General features: G+C 33.2%; 4 protein-coding genes and 1 long non-coding RNA gene across 7 annotated transcripts; 4 read left to right on the forward strand and 1 right to left on the reverse strand.

Moving 5' to 3' along the window:
- The first annotated feature begins 2,566 nt into the window (after positions 1–2,566).
- LOC108222385 (uncharacterized) lies at positions 2,567–2,980 on the forward strand. The gene is made up of 3 exons (XR_010292151.1): positions 2,567–2,633; positions 2,715–2,792; positions 2,897–2,980. It is a non-coding gene; the product is annotated as an uncharacterized LOC108222385 (long non-coding RNA).
- A 1,746-nt stretch (positions 2,981–4,726) lies between these two features.
- LOC135152841 (uncharacterized) lies at positions 4,727–8,837 on the forward strand. Its single transcript, XM_064093961.1, has 5 exons — positions 4,727–5,141; positions 5,258–5,716; positions 5,873–6,125; positions 6,258–7,276; positions 7,426–8,837. The coding sequence occupies exons 1-5, from the start codon at positions 4,727–4,729 to the stop codon at positions 8,835–8,837; spliced, it is 3,558 nt and encodes a 1,185-aa protein (XP_063950031.1).
- Positions 8,838–12,866: 4,029 nt separating this feature from the next.
- LOC135153039 (uncharacterized) lies at positions 12,867–16,031 on the forward strand. Of its 3 annotated transcripts, none has more exons than XM_064094693.1 (12): positions 12,867–12,990; positions 13,065–13,227; positions 13,313–13,592; positions 13,685–13,781; positions 13,881–14,002; positions 14,121–14,202; positions 14,293–14,401; positions 14,493–14,647; positions 14,853–14,964; positions 15,067–15,344; positions 15,432–15,580; positions 15,664–16,031. In XM_064094693.1, the coding sequence occupies exons 2-10, from the start codon at positions 13,066–13,068 to the stop codon at positions 15,124–15,126; spliced, it is 1,179 nt and encodes a 392-aa protein (XP_063950763.1). In that variant the 5' UTR covers positions 12,867–12,990; position 13,065; the 3' UTR covers positions 15,127–15,344; positions 15,432–15,580; positions 15,664–16,031. The 3 variants fall into 3 exon arrangements, with proteins under 3 accessions (XP_063950763.1, XP_063950765.1, XP_063950764.1); XM_064094695.1 differs by having other exon boundaries at positions 15,724–16,031; XM_064094694.1 differs by having other exon boundaries at positions 15,445–15,580.
- A 125-nt stretch (positions 16,032–16,156) lies between these two features.
- LOC108221516 (uncharacterized) lies at positions 16,157–18,355 on the forward strand. Its single transcript, XM_017395389.1, has 10 exons — positions 16,157–16,306; positions 16,393–16,672; positions 16,757–16,856; positions 16,957–17,078; positions 17,160–17,241; positions 17,350–17,458; positions 17,548–17,702; positions 17,782–17,893; positions 17,990–18,193; positions 18,299–18,355. Exons 1-10 carry the CDS (start codon positions 16,157–16,159, stop codon positions 18,353–18,355), a joined length of 1,371 nt encoding a protein of 456 aa, XP_017250878.1.
- Positions 18,356–18,929: 574 nt separating this feature from the next.
- On the reverse strand, positions 18,930–20,660 carry LOC108221517 (uncharacterized). Its single transcript, XM_017395390.1, has 8 exons — positions 20,586–20,660; positions 20,232–20,517; positions 20,068–20,138; positions 19,910–19,983; positions 19,713–19,798; positions 19,541–19,626; positions 19,126–19,375; positions 18,930–19,084 (listed from the first exon to the last, which is right to left on the reverse strand). Exons 1-8 carry the CDS (start codon positions 20,658–20,660, stop codon positions 18,930–18,932), a joined length of 1,083 nt encoding a protein of 360 aa, XP_017250879.1.
- Positions 20,661–22,559: the final 1,899 nt, after the last annotated feature.

Raw genomic sequence — 22,559 nt, forward strand, 5'->3', positions numbered from 1 at the left:
AGTTAGCACACAAGTCTCTCTATACCTATAAATACCCCTGTAGATTGTAGGATTTTGGATCATCTAAACAAAACCTCCTCTCTCTCAATACCACAACCCTACCTCTCTCCGGTGATAGTTCTCTTGCTCGATTTCTAACTCGGAGGTGCTGTTCTTCTTCAACGATAAGTGCAGGCTGTTTATACAGTATTAAAAAAATAAAGGTTGTTGCAAGCAAACGTAATTTTAGACCGTTATATTAGAGTCGACAAATCCAAACACGGGAAAAGAATATAGTCTTGACATGATATTGATGGTTGATATCAATAAATTAACTATTAGTGATGTATGTTTGTTGGTTATTTTTTTATAATATTTGTTTTGTTCATCGGACATATTTGTTGTTGTTAATTTTTATATGATTTACTTTGTATACAGGAAAATATTATTCATGCATTATCTGTTTGCTCCGTTCAAGCAACTTTTAAGAGGGTAGTTATAGACCGTTATCTCACAGATTTAAGTTAGATATTTTTGTACACAATCAATCCAAAAAAATTGGAGGAAGATGACAATGTAAAAACATGATTACTTTTCAAAAAAAACAAATAAAATTAAGATTCGTCATGCTTTAAATTGTTAATAACGTGTATAAATTTATTTTCATTTTTCACCATGAATTATAGTCCAATTTTGCAATTTTATATATTAGTATTGGTATTACGTCAAGATTTTTATAATATAAATTTATTTTATCTTACAAATATTAATTTTGAAACATTAATATACTTTTTATAGACAGTCACAAAATTATTTTATTCTGCAAATATTAATATTGAATCATCCCTTAAATCATAAATCCTGATTCCCATTTCAATGCCATTTTACACCCCCTGTCCTCAAAGTTGATACTTATTTACAAAAATTGCCATCATACTTTCCTAAAACTGACTGCAATCTTGGACTTCAAAAAATTACATCCCATGTGCTCTTTCTAATTTTGTCAACTGGGAAAGTTTACACCTGTGAATAAAGTATAATTTTTAACAACTCATCACGTGCTGCTGTCTCACCAAATTTCAAAGTTTCTATTCATCCATCTCTTTCAGTCCATCTCTTTCATGTGTGTTGTTTTGGCAAGCAGACAATTCCGATTCCTCTTATGTGCTCTGGATAGGTGGTTTTCATTCTTTCCAATGTGATTTTCAAATCACACTGAACAAAACTTCTCTGCTGTCGTTCTAAAAGGCAATCGGACAAATCTTCCATACTTTGAAAACTGTACTCGACCTGAATTCCATTCCGCTTCTGTGCTTCTTTGTAGCTGTTTTTCCGTTTTTTGAATTCGATTTTCAAATCAAAAGCACAAAACTTATCTGTTGTGGATTTTTTTGGCATTCGGACAAATCTTCCCTTCACTGTAATCTTGGACCGATGTCTACTTCTTTCCTCATCTGTACTTCTTTGCAGCAAAGTCTTCATTTGACCACCAATTTGTCCACGCAATGCCATCTGGTTTCATTTTCGATTCACCACAGGAATAGGATTTTCAAGCCTCCATGAAAGAGGTATACACTTGAAGAGTATTTCACAAGTTTTGCACATTATCGAAGCTTCTTCTTTGTTATTTCATATTTCACTGATAATCTATTAATTTACAGGCTAATTATAATCATCTCAGGCTTGACAATTTCCCTACTTTAAGGAGTGATGGTTCTGGTGAGTTAATGGCCCTCTTTTTGATTAAGTAACTCTGATACTCTGTTTAGTAAGGTCCTAACAAGTTGTTTGATGTATCATAGGTTCTACATCGAAAAGAAGAAGGCAGGTGTTTCATAGCAATAGAGAAAAAACACTGCGAGATGAAGGTGAACATCAAGTACTGCTGATGGTTTTCTCTATAACACTTCTGCTGATATAGTTTTCGACAAAAATATATTTGGTTTATAGGTGCTGTTATTGAGGCGGATGCACAAGCAACTCCAAGTCAACGACCTCCACTCTCAAATTTGACCAATCAAAGCTATAGACAATCTGGTATAAATTATGTATTTCCATTCATTTGTGATTTGTTTAGTCATGTCAAAAGTACAAATAATCAAAGGTATCTTGAGTTTTGTGTTTGTTAACTCCATTGAACTCTTGCCATGGATTTCCAGTTGGAAGAATTGAAGAATTGTGTCATTAGATTAGTTAACATAGTTTCTATATTTGTCTCTTTTTTATGTTAGGTTCTGGATTTACCGCTTCTACTGAAAAAACTCCACTTGCAAACAATAGAAAATACAGCTTACTCACACCTGGTATTCCTCCCTGCTTTTATGCATGTGTTATTTTTGGGTGTTATCAAAACTATGTTAAGGATTTGCTTCACTTTAATTATAGGGTCTGTGTTGAACATGAATGCACCAGTCAGTTCTCATGATCAATCTCCTCTGTCCAATGTCACAAGCAATCATAATGGTAAAGCTTCTGTTTGTCCTGAATATCATCTTGCCATGGATTCCCAGTTGGAAGAATTGAAGAATTGTGTCATAAGATTAGTTAACATAGTTTTAATGTTTGTCTCTTTTTTATGTTAGGTTCTGGATTTATAGCTTCTACTGAAAAAACTCCACTTGCAAACAATGGAAAACACAGCTTACTCACACCTGGTATTCCTCCCTACTTTGATGCATGTGTTATTTTTTGGTGTTATCAAACTATGTTAAGGATTTGCTTCACTTTAATTATAGGGTCTGTGTTGAACATGAATGCACCAGTCAGTTCTCATGATCAAACTCCTCTGTCCAATGTCACAAGCAATCATAATGGTAAAGCTTCTGTTTGTCCTGGATATCATCTAGAATGTTTCAATTTCACAGTCTAATATAATTAGAAACACTGTTATAGTATGGATCATTTTTTTGGTCGCTAGGTTCCTCCTCTACTGGTATTTTTTGTCCATTGGATAGAAGTGTTGGGAGATTACCTCTTGCACAGACAAACAGAAAAAGAGATAAAAGAGGTATTTCAGAATTTTGCACTATAAGAAATCCAAACTTCCGATTCCTTTTAATTTTGTGTTTTTTGGGTAATAACAACTTATTAACTGAAATAATGTGAGTGTTTTTTGGTTCTTAGCAACTGTGTTCAACAGCAGTGGACAAACAGGTTCAAGTACAAGGCATCCGCTTTCAAACATAACAAACCAGATACCACTGTCACCTGGTATTTCACGGAGCTTTAATTGATGTTCAAATATTATGGTGTCATAAAAATTAAAGAATAATTTTTTAATGTCATTTTATGTCTAGGTTCTGTGTTGAACATTAATGGATCAATGTTGGTCCAAACTTTCGATTCCTTTAAACTTTGTGTTTTTTGTTTTATTAAAAATTTTTAACTGAAATAATGTGACTGTTTTTTGGTTCTTAGGAACTGTATTCAACAGCAGTGGACAAACAGGTTCAAGTACAAGGCATCCACTTTCAAACATAACAAACCAGATACCACTGTCACCTGGTATTTCACCTAGCTTTAATTGATGTTCAAATATTACGGTGTCATAAAAATTAAAGAATAATTTTTTATGTCATTTTATGTCTAGGTTCTGTGTTGAACATGAATGGATCAATGATTGATAATGATAAACCTCCGCTGTCCAATGTAACAATTCAGCATCATGGTAAAGCTCATATTTCTCCTTATTTTCCTGGAAATTAAGACATGAGGTATCTTTTTCTTACAAAATAAGTCAGTTTACAATCTTCTTCTTCTTCTTATGTAGTTAAATCCCAAAAAAACTTAAAAAAAACAAAAGACCAGTTGTAGAATCACAGACAACTTCACAAAGGAAACTTAAAAGGATTGGAACAGCGGATCAAGGCTTGCCGATCAGTAGGTTATTTCCTGATGATACTGATGCTTTAGATGGTATCGCTGATAGTCATGATACTACTCCAGATCAGCCTGATAAATTGGTCGAGGACGATGATATTCTTTATGATGGTGGTAAAATTCTATTATCTTTTTTCCATTTTTCTTTGGAAGGACATTTCAACATGTTATAGTCTTCCTATACCATAATTATTTTCCTCTTTTCATTATTTAACATTGGATGCTGCAGAGCTATTATATGGAACTGATAGTGATGTAGATGATGTAACGGATGCAGAAGCTGTTGTTTCAACCATGGAAGGTATGATCCTTTTTAAAAATTTGAAATTCTTTACGAATTTCTTTTTGGTTACCCCAATCACTTCTTGAACGACATTCAGGATATTGTAGTCTTGGGGCTCCAAGTGTGAAATGTATCCACTGTAGTGCAGTCATGTGGAAGGAAGAACGCGTCAACAAGAATGTGACAAAGGGAACCCCTGAATTCTCACTCTGCTGCTGCCGGGGTCAGATTAATTTGCCTAAAGTTCCACCTACCCCATCTTACCTCTGGCAGCTGTACAATGATCCAGAAAAGGGAAATAGTTTCAAGAGGAATGTACGCTTATACAACACGATGTTCGCTTTTACGTCCATGGGTGGCAAGGTTGACAATTCAATTAATACTGGTAGAGCCCCCTATATTTACAGACTTAATGGGCAGAACCATCATGTTTTTGGCACCCTTATACCTAATGATGGAAAAGATCCCAAGTTTTGTCAGTTATATATCTACGACACTGAATATGAAGTTGAAAATAGAATGAAATAGGTCAAGGTCAATAATGGGGAACCGGTTGAGGCTGCAGTGGTTCGGGGTTTGTTAGACATGTTGGATTCGACAAATGAGTTGGTTCCATTCTTTTGTATGGCTCGCGACAGGTTCAAAGAAGATGCTGTTCAAGATTTGAAAATTGTGATGAAAATATCACGAGCCGACAGTGGTCGTGAGAATTTTATTGGTCCGTCCAATGAAGTGGGAGCTATTATGGTTGGCGATCTGGAAGACACATGTGGGGATATGGATATTGTCATTCACAGTATTAAGGATGGACTACAACGTATAAGTGATATTCATTCTAAGTTAATGGCATTACAATACCCTTTGCTGTTTCCAAGAGGCGAGGATGGATATTCCGATGATATTCCTTATGTCAAGACCAAAAACAATGCTCATAAGAGACGCCAAAGAATCACCATGAAGGAGTATTACTCTTATCGACTACAAGTCCGTCATAATGAAGGTGCTTTACTTACTCTTTCTCTCATCCAATTTTTTTGCTTATTCTACGTTTATCAATTTAACTACTATTCTATCAAAAAATATATTTATGTTAGTTACTTGGATTTGAACAATTAGGAAATACTCCGAGGCTTGGTTGTAGACTATTTCAACAATATATTGTTGACTCTTTTTCGGCTATTGAGCAAGCCCGTTTGTGGTGGTATCGTACTCATCAAACCACCCTTCGGAATGACCTGTACACAAATAAAAAAAAAAGTCTAAGCATGGGTGAGGGCAGCACATCAAATGTTGGAAAAGGATTTGTTCTGCCTGCCAGTTTTCTTGGATCTCGAAGATACATGCAACAATGTTTTCAAGATGCCCTGGCTGTATGTCGCCATATTGGGCATCCCGATATTTTCTTGACCATGACTACTAATCCCATGTGGGAGGAAATCACTGAGATGATGAAAAACATGCAAGGGTGCCTACCTGTTGATTCTCCTGATGTCATTGCACGTGTTTTCAAGCTCAAGCTTGATCAGATTGTTGATGATATAAAGAACAAGGGCTACTTTGGAACCTGTGCTGCAAGTATGTTCGAAATCAAATACAATCAGCTCAATATGTCATTGCTTGCTGTTAAAAAATGTTATTTCATTTATCTCTTCATTACTTGCTTTTATAATTGGACATTAATTTTTCTCTTGCTTATTGCATTTTTTGATATTATTTTTTTGAATGAAACAGTCATGTATGTTGTTGAGTTTCAAAAGCGGGGTTTGCCGCATGTCCATATGCTCATCTGGCTGGATTCTCAATCAAAGAAAAAACTTAATTCAAATGTTGATAGTTTTGTATCCGCTGAAATACCTGATCCCGATGAAGACCCTGTTGGATATCAAGTTGTAGCTAGACACATGATCCACGGTCCTTGTGGATTGCTCAATACCAAGTCTCCTTGCATGAAGGATATGAAGTGCACTAAACACTTCCCTAAAAAGTATGTTTATCATGGAGATAATATAATATTCTACAGCTTTTTAATTTGAGACAAACATTCATGCAATTCATCTTTAAATTTTTGTTTTAACAAACTACAGTGCTCATCTGTTTTACTGTTGACATATTATAGGTATTCATCTCAAACTATGTTTGATCAGTCGGGGTTTCCTATTTACAAACGCCGCAATACAGGTATCTCTGTGAAAAAAGGGAATCAACAACTTGACAATCAGTATGTAGTTCCATACAACCGTGACTTGCTGGTGAAGTATCAATGTCACATGAACGTGGAGATTTGCTGTCATGCACGTAGCCTCAAATATCTATTCAAATACTGCCTTAAAGGTTCTGACCGTGCTACTGTTGAGATTACAAACAAAAACACTGTCTCTAATTCCACATCTCCTGATGCCCCCAAAGATGAAATCCAAGCATTTTTTGATGGTCGTTACATATGCGGTTGTGAGGCTGCCTATCGAATTTTTGGATTTGACATCCATTACCGATCCATCTATGTTCTTCGTCTATCATTTCGCTTACCTGGCAAAAGGAACTGTACATTTAGAGAAGATGAAGAACTTCACAAGGTTGTTCAACGGGAGAAATTTAAACAAAGTCAGCTTGAGGCTTTCTTCCAACTGAACCAGAAGGACACCAACGCCCAAAAGTTAACTTATGATGAAATTCCAAGGTACTATGTTTGGAATGAGTCTGAATCAGTTTGGACAGTTCGTAAGAAAGGGACACGAATAAGTAGGCTTTTGTTTACTCACCATACTTCTGGGGAGATATGGTACTTGCGGTTATTACTCACAAAGGTTAGGGGACCAACCTCATTTAACCATTTTAAGACTGTTAATGGTGTCTTTTGCAATACATTCAAAGAGGCATGTCAGAAATATGGTTTCCTGGAGGATGATAATGAATGGAATGAGGTTCTTGATGAATGTTCAAAATGTGGTTTTCCAGGGCAGATTCGCGAGCTTTTTGTCCATATAATGGTGAACTGCCAAGTCACTGATTTGTCTTCACTTTGGAAAAAGTATTGGAAACCAATGAGTGATGACATTGTCATGCGAATTCAAAAAGATGCTTTGAATGCTGATTACTCTATCAGCGACAAACAACTACAATTTTACATTCTAGCAGGTCCACTCATTTCCTTATTCTTTTTCTTTATTTTACAGCACAACAAACATTTAATAAATACATTTCCACTCAAAGAACTATTAAGCAAAGCAGTTTATTTTCTAATTTTAATTTTATGACATTACCTCTGTTGTTTTTGTGTACTGCAGAGATTGACAAATTACTCAGATCTATTGGCAAATCACTACAGCAGTTTGCACAGTTGCCGCATCCTCCAGCTTCGTTTCTTCAGCGTGGAGCGGATAATTTGATAAAGGATGAGACAAGCTATGATGTTGAAAAAATGGAAGAAGAATTCAACAAGCTATTCCCCAATTGTAATGCTGAGCAGCTGGAGGTTTATAATGCAGTATACAATTCAGTTCAAAATGGCGAAGGTCGTTTGTTTTTTGTTTATAAAAGTGGAGGCTGTGGAAAGACCTACATGTGGAAAACTCTAATATATAAACTTAGATCAATGGGGAAAATTGTGTTGCCTGTGGCATCTTCTGGGATTGCTGCTACTTTGATGCCTGGTGGCCGGACTGCCCATTCTAGATTCAAGATTCCAATTATTTTAGATGAAGATTCATGTTGCTCAATATCTCACAATTCTGATATTGCGGAGCTTATAAAGAATACCAGCCTTATCATATGGGACGAGGCTCCAATGCAGCACATGTATGCTTTTGAATGCCTAGACCGATCATTTAGAGATATTATGAAATCGGTAAGTCCTGAAAGAGGCCAGATGGTTTTCGGAGGCATTACAATTTTGTTAGGTGAAGATTTCAGGCAGATACTTCCTGTAATCAACCTTGCTTCTAGGGGTGAAATTGTATCTGCATGTATCACACGATCTAGATTATGGGCCGCTGCTAAAATCTTCCTTCTAAAACAGAACATGCGACTAAACCAGGGAGAGTCTGAAGCTGACCGAGAGAATTTAAGAATTTTTGCAGAGTGGGTACTTAAAATTGGGGACGGTAAGATTTCTCCCCCAAACACTATTGACGCAAACCAAAATGAAGATGATATTGAAATTCCAGCTCAATTCTGTGACACCACTGTTGCAAACAGTGTGGACAATATGATCAACTGGACTTTTCCTGATTTTCCAAGTTGTTTTCAAAATCCAAAATATTTGAGTGAGAGAGCAATTCTCACTCCAACAAACCAAACAGTTGGTCATTTGAACTCTGTCATTGTTGATACTATCCCAGGAGACATAAAATCATACTACAGCGTGGATAAAGCAGAAGATTTTGGTGGCACTGCTTCAGATTTGAATTTTGCATTTCCTCCTGAATATTTGAATTCATACAATATTCCTGGACTACCACCCCATCAAATGGATTTCAAGGTTGGTGTTGCTGTAATGCTGATGCGAAATTTGAACCAAACTTTGGGGCTTTGCAATGGAACAAGGATGATGGTGACTAAATTAATGAAACAGTGCGTTGAATGCGAAGTAATTTGTGGTGCTTTTGTTGGGAGTAGACACTTTATTCCCAGGATGGAGCTTTATCCCACTGAGACAAAACTCCCTTTTAAGCTTATCAGAAAACAAATGCCTTTGTAAATCTGCTACTCAATGACCATTAACAAGTCTCAAGGTCAATCTCTTGAACGAGTTGGATTATTTCTGCCAAAGCCGGCCTTCACACATGGTCAAATTTACGTAGCTGTTAGTAGGGTGACATCTCCTGCTGGGTTGAGAATTTTTATTGATGCAAACACAGGAGCACCAACCAATATAACGCAAAATATAGTATACAAAGAGGTCTTTTACAACCTGCCCAAAGTCTAAGTTTGGATGCTAATGTTTTTGAGTTACTATGCTTTCAGATATTGGCTGTCAGCAATCCTTAATGTTAGATTTTGTCTACTGTAATTACAAATGGATTTTGGATGTAACTAATGTTTTTTTTGGTACTATTATCAATTGGCAGAACTTTTATGGTCTAAGTTGTTTAAGTATTCCAATGAAAGTAAAATTTCCTGCTAAAGTTCTTAACAATTATTGTCTACTTTTAATATGGAGTACATTCAATTGTTATCATACATTAGACAGCCATACTGATTCTAAACTTGAAACTCATTGGTGTTTTCTACCGTGTGAATACTAAATTTTTAGTGTTGAGTTCGATAATTTGTACAATGGCCAGGCTTTATCAAACAAATCAGTAAACAAAAAATTAATAGCAAGCTGAAAACTGTACAACATTGATTCATATTGTGAAAAGAAAGATGCTGATGCTTATAATAGGTTTAAAAAGTCAATACTCCTGCAATAAGCCTAGCAGTACAAATGTCTTGCCCAATTTCAAATAACCAGTTTACCAAGTACATTAAACATGATTCTTCACCACTCTCAAACTGAAATGGTCAAGTGAGTGCTCTGGACACTGAAAAACAAGTTTATCTCCTACATTCAGCTTCAAACAATCTCGCATAATTTGCCATCCATCTACAATTGTAGAACAATAATAGTCATCACGCTTGCGAACATCAAGCATCCAACGTCCATCTCCATGATAAACATTGATTGTTTGGAATTTCTCCCACGTGTTACACAGCTTTCTAAATTTGTTTGAGATTTCCTGCATTAAAAATTTTACAATTTCAGACTTCCAAAGTTATTAATACCCACACATTATTGTAACCTAATTACTCACAACAATGTAACAGTCCGTTGACATGTGCTTCTGTTCAACAACAATTTCAAAACAACTGAACCCTCTCTGTTCTGACTCTCTGTTCTCTCCTGCAAAACACTATCACATTTAGTTTGTAACATAAACAGTAATAGTCACTCTGTCATGCAAATATTATGATCAATAATTATTTAAATAAAATTCATATACCATCTGATAGTGGTGTCCCAGGAAAATTAATTTCATAAAGATTTTAATCAAAAACAGATACTTCAATTGTTTTCTTCCCATCAAATGCGAACAATAACATATGCACCGAATCTAAAACATAAGCTTCGGCCATATGAAACATAGCAACCAAACCACTGAATTTCTTCGATGACCGTGAATAATTGCCTTCAAATTTCTTCCCATTACTGATAAGATATGTTATATTGTCTGGGAGAAACCTCCCACAGCGTTCCAAGAATGCCGGTGGTGGATCCTATAAAATTGTTATACAAACATCAGTTTTCATTTACAAAAAATTAAAAATTCTAACTCATTTGTCTTCTTATACTTACAATTTCATCACAAGCACTTATTGTCTTATCAAAGAAGCAAATAAACCTCCAACCTCCATTCCCAACGGTTACTACAAGGAAAATGTATGTGAGACAAGTAAAAAATGGATTGCTTCACCTTTTAATATAATTTAATCACCACTATTATTTAAAAACAGAGCTACTTACCTAACTGCGGGATATACTCTTGGAATGGATCAATGATATCAGGATAATTAAATTCCGAGAAATTGGTACTCATTATATAGACATTGATGTTATACCCCCCCAAAGTACTCAAACAATAGCAACTCACCCCCTTTAAGTTCTAAATACTGGAAAAGGTTTGAAACACCATTCAACAGTCCTTTGCTCCTATCAAATTCCACAGTTAACAAACAACCATTTCTCAATTGCAGATTGACGGTGCTATGCAGAAGATGACCATATTTAAGGCAGAATTCACGAGGAAGAGTCTGTCACATAACAAAAATATAATGACCTCAACTGAAATTCAAATATACAGATTTGAAAATATAGAGAAAGTCTAAGTCTAAGTGTGTTTAGTGTGATTACCAGCTCATTTGGTACTGTGTCTGCGTATTTCAATATATGGCAAAACTTCTCTGCAACAAGTCCTGCTGATTCCATGGATGCAAGTATCAGAGCTTTCCGAATATTACAAAGAGAGAATGTAAGCTGTGATAGTCCTCTAAAAATGAAACAATAGTTGTTTTAAGCACACAAAGAGTTCCAAATGTTTTTAATGAGGATGTTCATGTTTGATACTTATTAGTTCAGTCTAAACTATTTTTTTCAATTATAATATACTCACCCCAAGTCAAAAAAAAACATAATCCTTCTCTAAATCTAATAATTAAGTTGCAACTTTTTGCAAAAAAAGTTCAAGAATAAAGTTAATAGAAAATAATAATTAATTCACGCATGTCTATGAAATTTTATAATAATATAAATAACTATTTTTAAATATAGAACATAATTACCTCAATTAAAAAAAATGTCATAAAGTTACAGCTTCTAAACATGGCTTAATCCTTATTCGTTTCATCAAATTATACTTTTTTCATTAAAGATTATAGGGCATTTACAAAAATTTGATTCTAAGCAAAGTTAAGGATAATTTGAAATTATAATGTTCTTTTTTAGTTCAATATCCTTAGGACTAAATATATAGTTTGAAATTAAATTTAAAAATAGACACCAAAACTTACTGGATTTCAGTTTAATTCATTTTAGTCGAAACAATCTTCTTACGAAGATTAGATCGTTCCCAACAACATAATTTATATGATTTTGCTTACCAGGTTCCATTTTTTTGAAATTTATTATTAAAAAAAAATGTACTATTCAAGAACTAAAATGTTCTGCATTGAGTCCAATGTCCTTGGTAGGAAATATATAGTTAAATTTTTTTAAAAAATATACGCCACAACTTAGCGGATTTAAGTTTAAAACAATCTTCTTACTGAGATTAGATTGTTCCCAAAAACATAAATTATATGATTTTGCTGACCAGATTCAAATTCTATTTAAAATTGATTATTCATATAGATTAATGTATTATTGAAGAACTTATATCTTCTTTTTGATTTCAATGTCCTTATCAGGAAATATATAGTTTAAAATTTGTTTTCAAATATACACCAGAGCTTACCGGATTTCAGTTTTAAACTTATCATTTTAGTTGAAACAATCTTCTTACTTATATTAGATCGTTCCCAACAACATATTTTATATGCTTTTGCTCACCGGGTTCCATTTTCTTGAAAATTGATTAATGCAGGTTTGAAAAAATAAATTCTTCTTTCTGAGTTCAATGTCCTTAGGAGGAAATATATAGTTTAAAATATCTTTTAAAATATACGCCATAGCTAACCGAATTTCAGTTTTAAACTTATCATTTTAGTCGAAACAATCTACTTACTAAGATTAGATCGTTCCCAGAAACTTAGTTTATATGACTTTGCTCAATGGGTTCCATTTTTTTTAAAATTGATTAGTCACCAGTTTGTGTCAGTATATAAGAAAAAAATAAATTATTAAGTGAAAATAATTTTAAATTACATATGAGTTAAAAATATATCAAAGCAAAATAAGTTATGCTTACTCCAAATTATTATTTACAGAATTAGTTCATTGATAAAGAAATAGAAAACTTTATTAAATTTATTTTCGACCAATGTCTACAATGTTTTATAATTCAAATTGATTTTGTTTAGAATCATTATCTTTTTTTGGATTCCACATCTATTGGTTCACTAAAACTGATAAAAATTCAAAAGAGATTGTATTATTGTCCTATAACTCCTATTTAAGAAGATTCCTGTGGAATATTCTTTTATGTAATAAAATACTCTCATTCATGTCTAACATCGGATTCCCTCTGACCATTATACACCACACATTTCTCTTGACCATTCCACACATTTGTGTTGACTGCTATCTTATATTCAAACTGTGCATTATTGATGTTCTAGATCTGAAGCCAACACCTACCAGCTCTACTACTAGCAAAGTAAGTTGCTCTCTCTACCAATTTCTTTCAATCAATTTAATACAACCTTATTTACGAGTTTCTGACTTTGACAGGATGCAAGAGATGTCATTCTTCAACAAATATGATAAGGTGCAGCAGCTTCATAGCGAAAGAACTGAGTGGACCTTGCGTGTTCGAGCTCAGGCTATCTGGAAAATTGTAAACAGAGTAACCCAAGAATTCCGAGGCTTAAATGTTATCTTCGTGGATGATTCAGTAACAGATCTGTTATTAATATTATCATTAAATGTGTTTGGTCTGTGCACTGTACTTCATCGTTGTGTATTTATTTGTTTCTTAGAACTGGAGGATTCATGCTTTTGTCAGTTCAAAAATCTGTGTTTTCTTTGATGATATTCTAAAAGAAGGGCTCATCTACACTCTGTCAAACTTCCATGTAAGAGACTACGGGAATGAGGATAATAATAGAGCTGTGAGATTTGGAAAACACATTTATTTTGCAAATCACACACAGTTGATTCCAGAGGCTGAAAATATAACCAATATTGCACCCTACGCTTTTGATTTGTTTGCACTAAACGAGGCCAGAAGTTTGCTTGCTGATATTCGGTTCTTATTTGGTAAATTTACAATTCCTACAGTATAGCTTCTTTTTCAAATAACTCTTGCTACAACATACACAACTTTAACTGAATTTACATAATTTTATTAGATACTGTTGGTATACTAGAAGACAAGAACATCCAACCTGTTCAGTCCAAAGAGGATGAGAAGAAAATTCATATTCGATTTAAGATTTCTGATGGCAGGTGATAGTTGTTAAAATTTTCAAACAATGAATAATTTCTGCATATTTATGATAATTACTTAAAAAACTAAAGATTAAATCTTCAATATTCTTCATATAGGTCATCCATGAATGTCACCTTCTTTGGTGATCTGGCTGTTGAATTTGCAAACTCTGTCAAAGCAATAAAAGATGATACCATTACAGTAATAATTGCAAGTGCAAAAGTGAATGAGTACGAAGGTATTATTTTTGTTTTAGAACTGTTTAAGGCGTTGCTTTTATCACAACTGTGTTTCAATCTTAAGGCCATTATTTTTATTACAACTGTCTTTCATACAAGTTTATGTGTCACCTTCAGGAATAATATGCTTGAACAATTATCCTGCGACGAGGTTCTATCTTAACGCAAAACATCCCAGTGTCAAAAAACTAAAACTGAGGTATTAACTCTTGAATTATTTTTGTTTGCTTAAAACAAAAATGAAAATAAAAACATTTCATGTAGTTGATGAATTTGCTTCGTTATTTAGGATGTCTGATCCTGCCTACTGTGCCAATAATCTTGAGCCTTTGCCGGAGCAAACTCCACCACTATTCTCAGTTGAAGATATCAAAAAACTACCAAAAGAATTTATCGAGGTCTGTTTGCTCAGAATTTATGAAACTACATAATTAGTACAAATTATTTGTCAAACTTCATAACTTATATAAACTTAACATGGAACTGCAGAAAAAAGTGAGGTGCCAAATTACTGTGAAGAAGGTTGATGAAAAGAGCAACTGGTATGACAATGTTTGTACTACATGTCAAGCTGAGGTAACCACCGTCGAGGGAAGGTATCGATGCATCATTTGTTCAAGGAATGTACCTTTTCTAGATAAAAGGTAATCTTCTGCCTAAACTAACCTTTACTCAAATGTTTGCAATACAAATTTCTTTAGTATGGAAAATGTCGTATTGTCTAAGTTTTCAAAATTGTTTTCAATATAATCGGAAGTTCAGTTGTTTCCAAGCCAATGTCATTTATAGTTCAAATAACCTTTTAACACAGGATACTCCTAAAACTGTATTTTTTTATTAAAAAATTAGGTTCAGGATTGCTACACTCTGCAATGATACCACTGGCCTCATTGCCATAATCTTCCCTGATGACGAAATTCAACGAATCATAGGAAAGAATGCTTTTGAAGTGGAGGATGAAGTAAGATTTCATTTTTACTTTTAAACGAATCAAATGTGGGTTCCAATCATATTTTAAAGATCTGCACTTTTGAAAATTTTGGCTGACTTATTCATTTTACAGCTGGGGGATGAGAATAAATTTCCCTCTTGCTCAAAATTTTTGAGAAGAAGGACTACGTGATCACTTTAACTATAAATGAGAGGAATGTTAACAAAACCATCAACATATACAGAGCTACAGATATATCTGATCTCATTGAAGTGTTAGGGAATCATAGTCCCCCAAACTTGGCTGCTGTTAGTCTAACCAAGGAACCGTTGGTGACCCCTGCAAAGCCTCCAGTCCATAATCCCGCAAAGGCACCCATTGTCGAGAACACGAACAATGCCACTGCCACTGTAAAACATCCCTTAAACTTCATAATCAATTTTATTTTATGAGCTTTTAAAGTCTCGAGAAAACTGATTGTTTTTTTTAAATGTAAGATATTCAATGCAGCATTGCCACAGAGACCAGCCCACCTACAGCAAACTCAACCAACAAAGCGAGGAACCGAGTGAAGAAGAATGATGTTCGATATGAAATGGAGGATGATGTCCCACTTGGCAAATTCAAAATCCTGAAAAAAAACAAGGTGGTAATTGATAACTGCATTAATTTTTTTTCTTATTGACCTCATAATACCTATTTTCTTCTAATGAAATTTCTCACACTTAGGTTTGATTGTGTTGCTGTATTTCAATGGTGGAATTGTGGAACTTGATTTTCTTTTGGTAGTTGGCAATTCTTCTTTTGGAAACTATCTTTTGCTGGGCTGTCCTTTTTCTATTTTGTTGGTCAATGGAGATGCTTTGGAAGATTTACATTCCCTTTTGATGAAACAGTGCCACAGAACTCATTAATGTAGATGCATTCTGGTGACATTATTAAGATACTGCTGACAGTATTAAGTTGTAATATTCCTTTCTTGGCAATTACTGTCAGGGCTCTTGCTGCTGTGTTGTAGCTATCATAAACGCTGTTTTTGAAAAACAAACTTGGTTGGTATGAACTCAGTAAAAGCAAATGTTTTCTTTATTTTTTTATATTATTTGTCAAGAATCTGTATTTATGTGTTATCTTGAATGGTTCTACAAATAAAACTTCTATATATAGACAAACCAATTCATAAGTTGAATCCTCTAAATTTGTTGGCTTTGCAAACAAAAATATGGCAACTAAAAAGTATGATAGCTTCAGTGCTTTAACCAAAACAAATACCTACTTCATTGTCCCAACAAGAGTTTTGAACCTGTGGAGAGGTTATCGAAGAACCGGAGAACCTTTCAAAGGCTTCAATCTTTTGCTGCTTGATCACAAAGTAAGTTTAAAACACTGTACACTTTTATTAAACTAATATTCCCAGCCAGTTGTGTTTCTCTAATTAATTTGTAAATTATTTATCAGCGAGCGAGGATCCATGCTTTTGTTCCTTACAACCTAGCAGAGGAGTTTGAGCCTATGATTAGAATTGGAAACCTCTATTTGTTGGAGAATTTCACTATTCAACATTACAAAGTTGATGAGAAGTTCCGTTGTCTCCGAATGGATTTTCAAATTGTTTTCAACGAGGAAACGGAGATGAACCCGCGGGAAGAAAATTTGGTCAACGTAGAGAACTGCTGGTTCGATTTCTTTGACATTGCTGAACTGCCAACTCTGTCCAAGCAGAATACATACTTAACTGGTAGATCAAAACTTATAAATCAGTAGTACAACAACCTAAACAAGTACAGATTACCCTTTTTTTATTATTTTGTTGGTTGTGCAGATGTGGTAGGAATCATGGAGGAGCATGATCATATTCGGAGAATCAAGAATTGCAACGGGGTCATACAGTCACAGCTGATTTTTGAAATAACGGATGACAGGTACATGAAAACAAAAACATCTTCTTTTATATGTAACACTCAACAAAAAAAAATTACTGAAATGATAAATGACCCCTATATATATATTATTCCCTTCAAGATCAAGTGTCAGAGTTACTTTATGGGATGACTTTGCGAGGCACTTTGCTGAAAGCTTGAAAGAAGCTCAAGAATTTCCAGTCATCCTTATTCTTGGTTGTGCTAGGGTCACCACATGGTCAGGTATGTCTACTTGGAATAGATAAGATTGGAATGTTTTCAGTAACATTGATTATAAGATTTTTTCCTAATGTGGTTTACCAGAGCAAGTAATTTTGACTCATGTTGGGGCTACAAATTTCTATATCAACTGCAATCACCGTAGCGTGAATGAGCTGAGGAAACTGTAAGTAGCTTAGTATTCTATCTTTCATTAATAATTAGACCAGTAAATGCAAAAAGAAATTGAAATTCATTACATTAAGCAAACATGTTAACCTCCTTTTGTTTACAGTCTAGCACAGAAGAAGATCTCAACAAAGAGTGTTTGCAATGAAAACAGACGAGCAATGAAATATTATAAGCTGGATAACATACCAACACTAGGAGTTGACCACGCTGAGGTAAAAAAAAATATAAAGACTATCACTTTTCTCAAAACTTAATGTAAACTGCACTAAATTCTCAACAAGGTTGGTTCATAATTTTTCAGAGGCAAATCTTCTGCAAAGTCAAACTGACTGCTTTCCAGCAAGTTAAGTCATGGTTCCAACCTACATGCACCTCATGCTATGCTAAAACTGTCAAAGTAGAAGGCCAGGACACATGCACAGTTTGTCAAAGGGTTGTTCTTTATGCAGATAACATGTAAGTGTACAGACAGCTCTATCATAATTTACTAAACTGTTTATAAACATAGCATGGGTGAAAAAATTTTGTGATGCAGGTTTGAGTTGTATGCAATTGCATCTGATGAAACTGGATCTATGATGATTATACTTGAAGAGCGTGAAGTTAAGAAATTGATTGCCAAAACAGTCTCTGACATTACGGATGAGGTGATTAGTCAATAATAAACTCCCCCTATTTTGTATATAATTTCAACTTAAACTAATGCAAATCGATTATACACTAACTTATTCTATTTTTTTCAGGGAAACAACGATGACAGTTTTCCCACAATTCTAAATACTATCATTTGCAAGGAGTACACACTAAAAGTCAGAGTCCAGATGGATAACATTCTTAAAAAATCAGAATTCTATTTGGTTACTGATATTATGCCAGGAATTCTTACTGAAGGACACCAACAACCTCAGCTCTCCATCCCCCATCCCATTGAAAGCATTGATGCACAGGCAAGCAAATCCACTATCATTCTTATTATCACAGTCAATGTACTTAAACACTTATTATCTCAGTCAATGTACTTATACAGTATATTCACTTTCTTACAATTACAGCCATCATCCTCAGCCTGCACTAATGGTATCATATCAACTATCAATCTCAATTCCTAAATATCTGGCACACTACATGGCAGCAACAGATCTGAGAAAGTTCGTCTAAGTTATCTATTATCAGTTCTATTAGTTAAATCAAATATCACATCTGTTTGTGATTTAATATTTTCCTAAGCAATATGTACTTTACATTCTCATACATGAATGAATGCTTATCTATATTTGGAAAATTAGTGCCCTAAATTTGGTAGAGCCATAAAACTATTAACTATATATGATGAGTTATCATAACAACAGAGTCTTTGCAAAGACATTAATTAAGTTTTAAAAGTACCAAAGAATACAAATGGTGCATTTTATAATATACCTGCAACAAAATACCAGTTTGCAGAGGCTTTCCCACCATCATCACTTGCCTTGGTGCATTATTCAAAAGTAATGAAGTCTCTAACCTGCAAAATTTTAATACTGTACTGCAAGGAGGAATTGACATAAATTATTGACACTACTTTCATAACAACTTAAAAAAACAGTACTTGCTGACATATGATCTAAAACTATAATAGTTGAATTAAAAATCTAATACCAACTTCCAAATTTAACACTCAAATTCATAACATCATATTGATAGTCAGGCCAGCTCAATGTTAGAAAGTTTCACAAAAGTGCGGCAGTAGTAAGCAACATTCTCACAGAATTCTGAACCATTACTAACAATTTCAAAGATAACTACTTCAACATAACGCAGACACATAATTGCAGAACAGTACTTTTTCATTTTGTCAACTACAATTTAAACAAGCAAGACATAACATGGTTCTATGCACCATGATTCCTGAGCACTTGAAGAGCAAAATGCTGAATAGAGTTCCTTGCACATTTCAGCACAACCACGTCTCCCAAATGCAAGCCCAGGTCATCTCTGAATTGGATCCACCCATCGTGGATTGTGGTACGGTTGCTCTTCCCACCACGATTCCCCACCTGCAACTTCCAACCTTTCTCCTCTGAGTAGATGCTGATATAGTCTTTTTTCTTCCACAAACCAGTGATAGCAATGTAATCAGTTGAAATATCCTACATTAACAGAGGTAACATACAGTAAAAGTAAAAAATCTTAACCACAAAACTACAGTACAGAAGCATATTTCAACCACATAATAGAAAAATTAATTTCTTAACCACAGATATCCAGTACAAATATAAGATTGGTCAATATACAACAACATATTAATTTCTTACCACTCCATACACATATTTGTACAAGTGGTGAGGCTGGACAATGATCTCAATACGTCCAAAGACAGGAAGTGCATGCGAGTTTAACCCTATAATAGAAATTCAAGTGTAAAATCAGTACTTTCAAAGATGATAAAATTAAAGCAAAACACAATTAAGAGTACACATTGTCTACCACTAGACAGAGGAGTTCCAGGAAATATGTACTCCACAAAGTCGTAGTCGAAAAAGGAAATAGTTGTTACACCAGGCTCCTCATAACTAAACAACACCAAGTTAAAGGAACTGAAATCTTGAATTCCCTCCATTGACCAGAATTTGTTGAGACCACAAAATCTCCCAACATCATGTTTGTACACACCCTCAGTTCACTTCCCATTGCTAAAAATAAAGTTCTGATACCCGGGCAAAAGGTGGAAAGCTTTCTTAAATGAGCGAGGGTGCTCCTGTGAAAACAAAATTTTACATACCAAGCATTTCAAAAAGTCTATATAATCTTATATTTTAAAATGGAAAAATGAGGAGCTTACAAATTCATCAAACATTGTCTCCTCCTCTTTCAAGAATTTGATAAACTTCAAACCACCAGATTTAACATTCACTAAAAACATATAAACAATAATAAATCAGTACAATATCAAGGGCCTAAACAACAGAATGAAATAAGTGTTTGAGTTGAAAGCAAAAGACATACCATTTCGAGGACGACCCTTTTGCGTTTCATGAACCAAAAGGGGATACTCAATCTCCACAAGGTTCTTCCCAATAACATAAACATTAAAACCAGATTGCCCATCATATTCAAACACAAGAAGTTGCCCAGGTTCCATTTCAAAATCCTCATACAAGCTAGACATGTCATAAATCAAGCCTCCCTCTTGGTAATTGAAAACATGAATTTCATAACCATTTCGAAATTTCAACATAAAAGAATTCGCCAGCTTATTACCATATTTGCTGAGAATCTTTTCCGGCAACATCTAAAAAAAAACCAAAAATGAGTAAAGGAACAAATTTCTTTCACCACTACAAAATAGGGGTAACTAACCATTTCTTCCGACATTAAGTCCGCATCTGTTAGGAATTTGATGAACTTCTCAACAATGATCCCCGATGTCTCCATAACCCTAATCAATACCCTTTATTAATAAGCGAAACCACATTTCGGTGGAACATCGGTACCAAAAGTACCAAAATTTGGTCACTTTCCTATTGATTAGGATTTTATAAACATTATTATACTATTATCAAAAGACTTCTATATCGAATAGAATTTTATTATTAAAGACTTCAATATTCATTAGCACAATGAAATACTTCTGTATTGATTAGAATTTTACTCCTGTTAAAGACTTCAATATTGATTAGGACAATGTCATTTAATTTTTTTTATTTAATAAAAATAATTATTATAGAATTATGAAAAGTTTTTCGTATTGTTAGAATTTTATAGTTGTTATTATAACAATTATTAATATTATACAATTATGAAAAGACTTCTATGTTGATTCAGATTTTATTATTAAAAATTTCAATATTGATTAAGATTTTATAATTATTAGTGTTTAGGATTTTGTTATGTAACATTTATCACACAGTTAAATCGCTAACAATTTAACTTATGAAACAGTATTCATATCAAAATTTGGGTATCATCACATTATTTTTTAATTTAAACTTTCATATTGATTAGGATTTTATAACCATTATTATACTATTATCAAAAGACATCTATATTGAATAAAATTTTATTATCAGAGATTTCGATATTCATTAGGACAATGAAAGACTTTGTATTGATTAGAATTTTACTCCTGTTAAACACTTCAATATTGATTAGGATAATGTCATATAATTTTTTTATATAATAACAATAATTATTATAGAATTATGAAAAGTTTTTCGTATTGTTAGGATTTTATAGTTGTTATTATACATTGTTAGGATTTTATAATTATTATTATACAATTATGAAAAGACTTCTATGTTGATTCAGATTTTATTATTAAAAATTTCAATACTGGTTAAGATTTTATAATTATTAGTGTTTAGGATTTTGTTATGTAACATTTATCGCGCAGTTAAATCGCTAACAATTTAACTTATGAAACATTATTTATATCAAAATTTGGCTATCATCACATTATTTTTTATTTAACAATTATTACTATTATCAAAAAATTTCTATATTTGTCATGATTTTGTATTATAACAATTATCTCACTAATAAAAATATATTCCCAACAAAATTATTTGTTTTAATTTCTAAAACTCAATAATTTAATATACGGAACAACTCTGTAAATCTTTTATCATACTTCAGATTTCAAATAAATAAGAAGTTCATATTGATATTAATATAATATCCATATATAATTTTTATCAATAAGCCGAATCAATATCATCAAAATACTAAATATCAAAATGCCAAAATTTTATTATTATCATATAATTTTTAATAATAATAATAATTATTATTATTATCATATAACTATGAGAATACTTCCATTTATGATCAGAATATTTGTAATATATAATGATTATCACACTAACAAAATTACGGTCAACAAAGCTACTCATTTTAAATTTTAAAACTCAAATAATTTATTTTATCAAATAACTTTAATTTGGTTATCATCATATAATTTTTTTTATTCAGCAGTAATAATAATTATACTATTATAGATTTTATAGTGAAATAATGTCCTACCAATAGAATAATAATGTCAACGAAATTATTGGTTTTAATTTCTAAAACTCATAAAATTTAATTTACGAAACAAATATATAAAATTTCTATCATATTTGAGAATTAAAATAAACAAGATTCAATATTGATACTAAAGTACCAAAAAACTTGGTCATATATTTTTTAATAATAATAATAATAATCATTCAGTGCTCTTCAGAAGATTGCGATAAAGACGAATAAGACGGTGGTAACACTGACTTGACAATGAAAACGTTTTCAAAGAGAATGAAGCTATTGTCCAGAAGATTGCGATAAAGACGAATAAGGCGG

The sequence above is a fragment of the Daucus carota genome, chromosome 5, assembly GCF_001625215.2.
Source record: "Daucus carota subsp. sativus chromosome 5, DH1 v3.0, whole genome shotgun sequence".
NCBI classification, from domain to species: Eukaryota; Viridiplantae; Streptophyta; class Magnoliopsida; order Apiales; family Apiaceae; genus Daucus; species Daucus carota.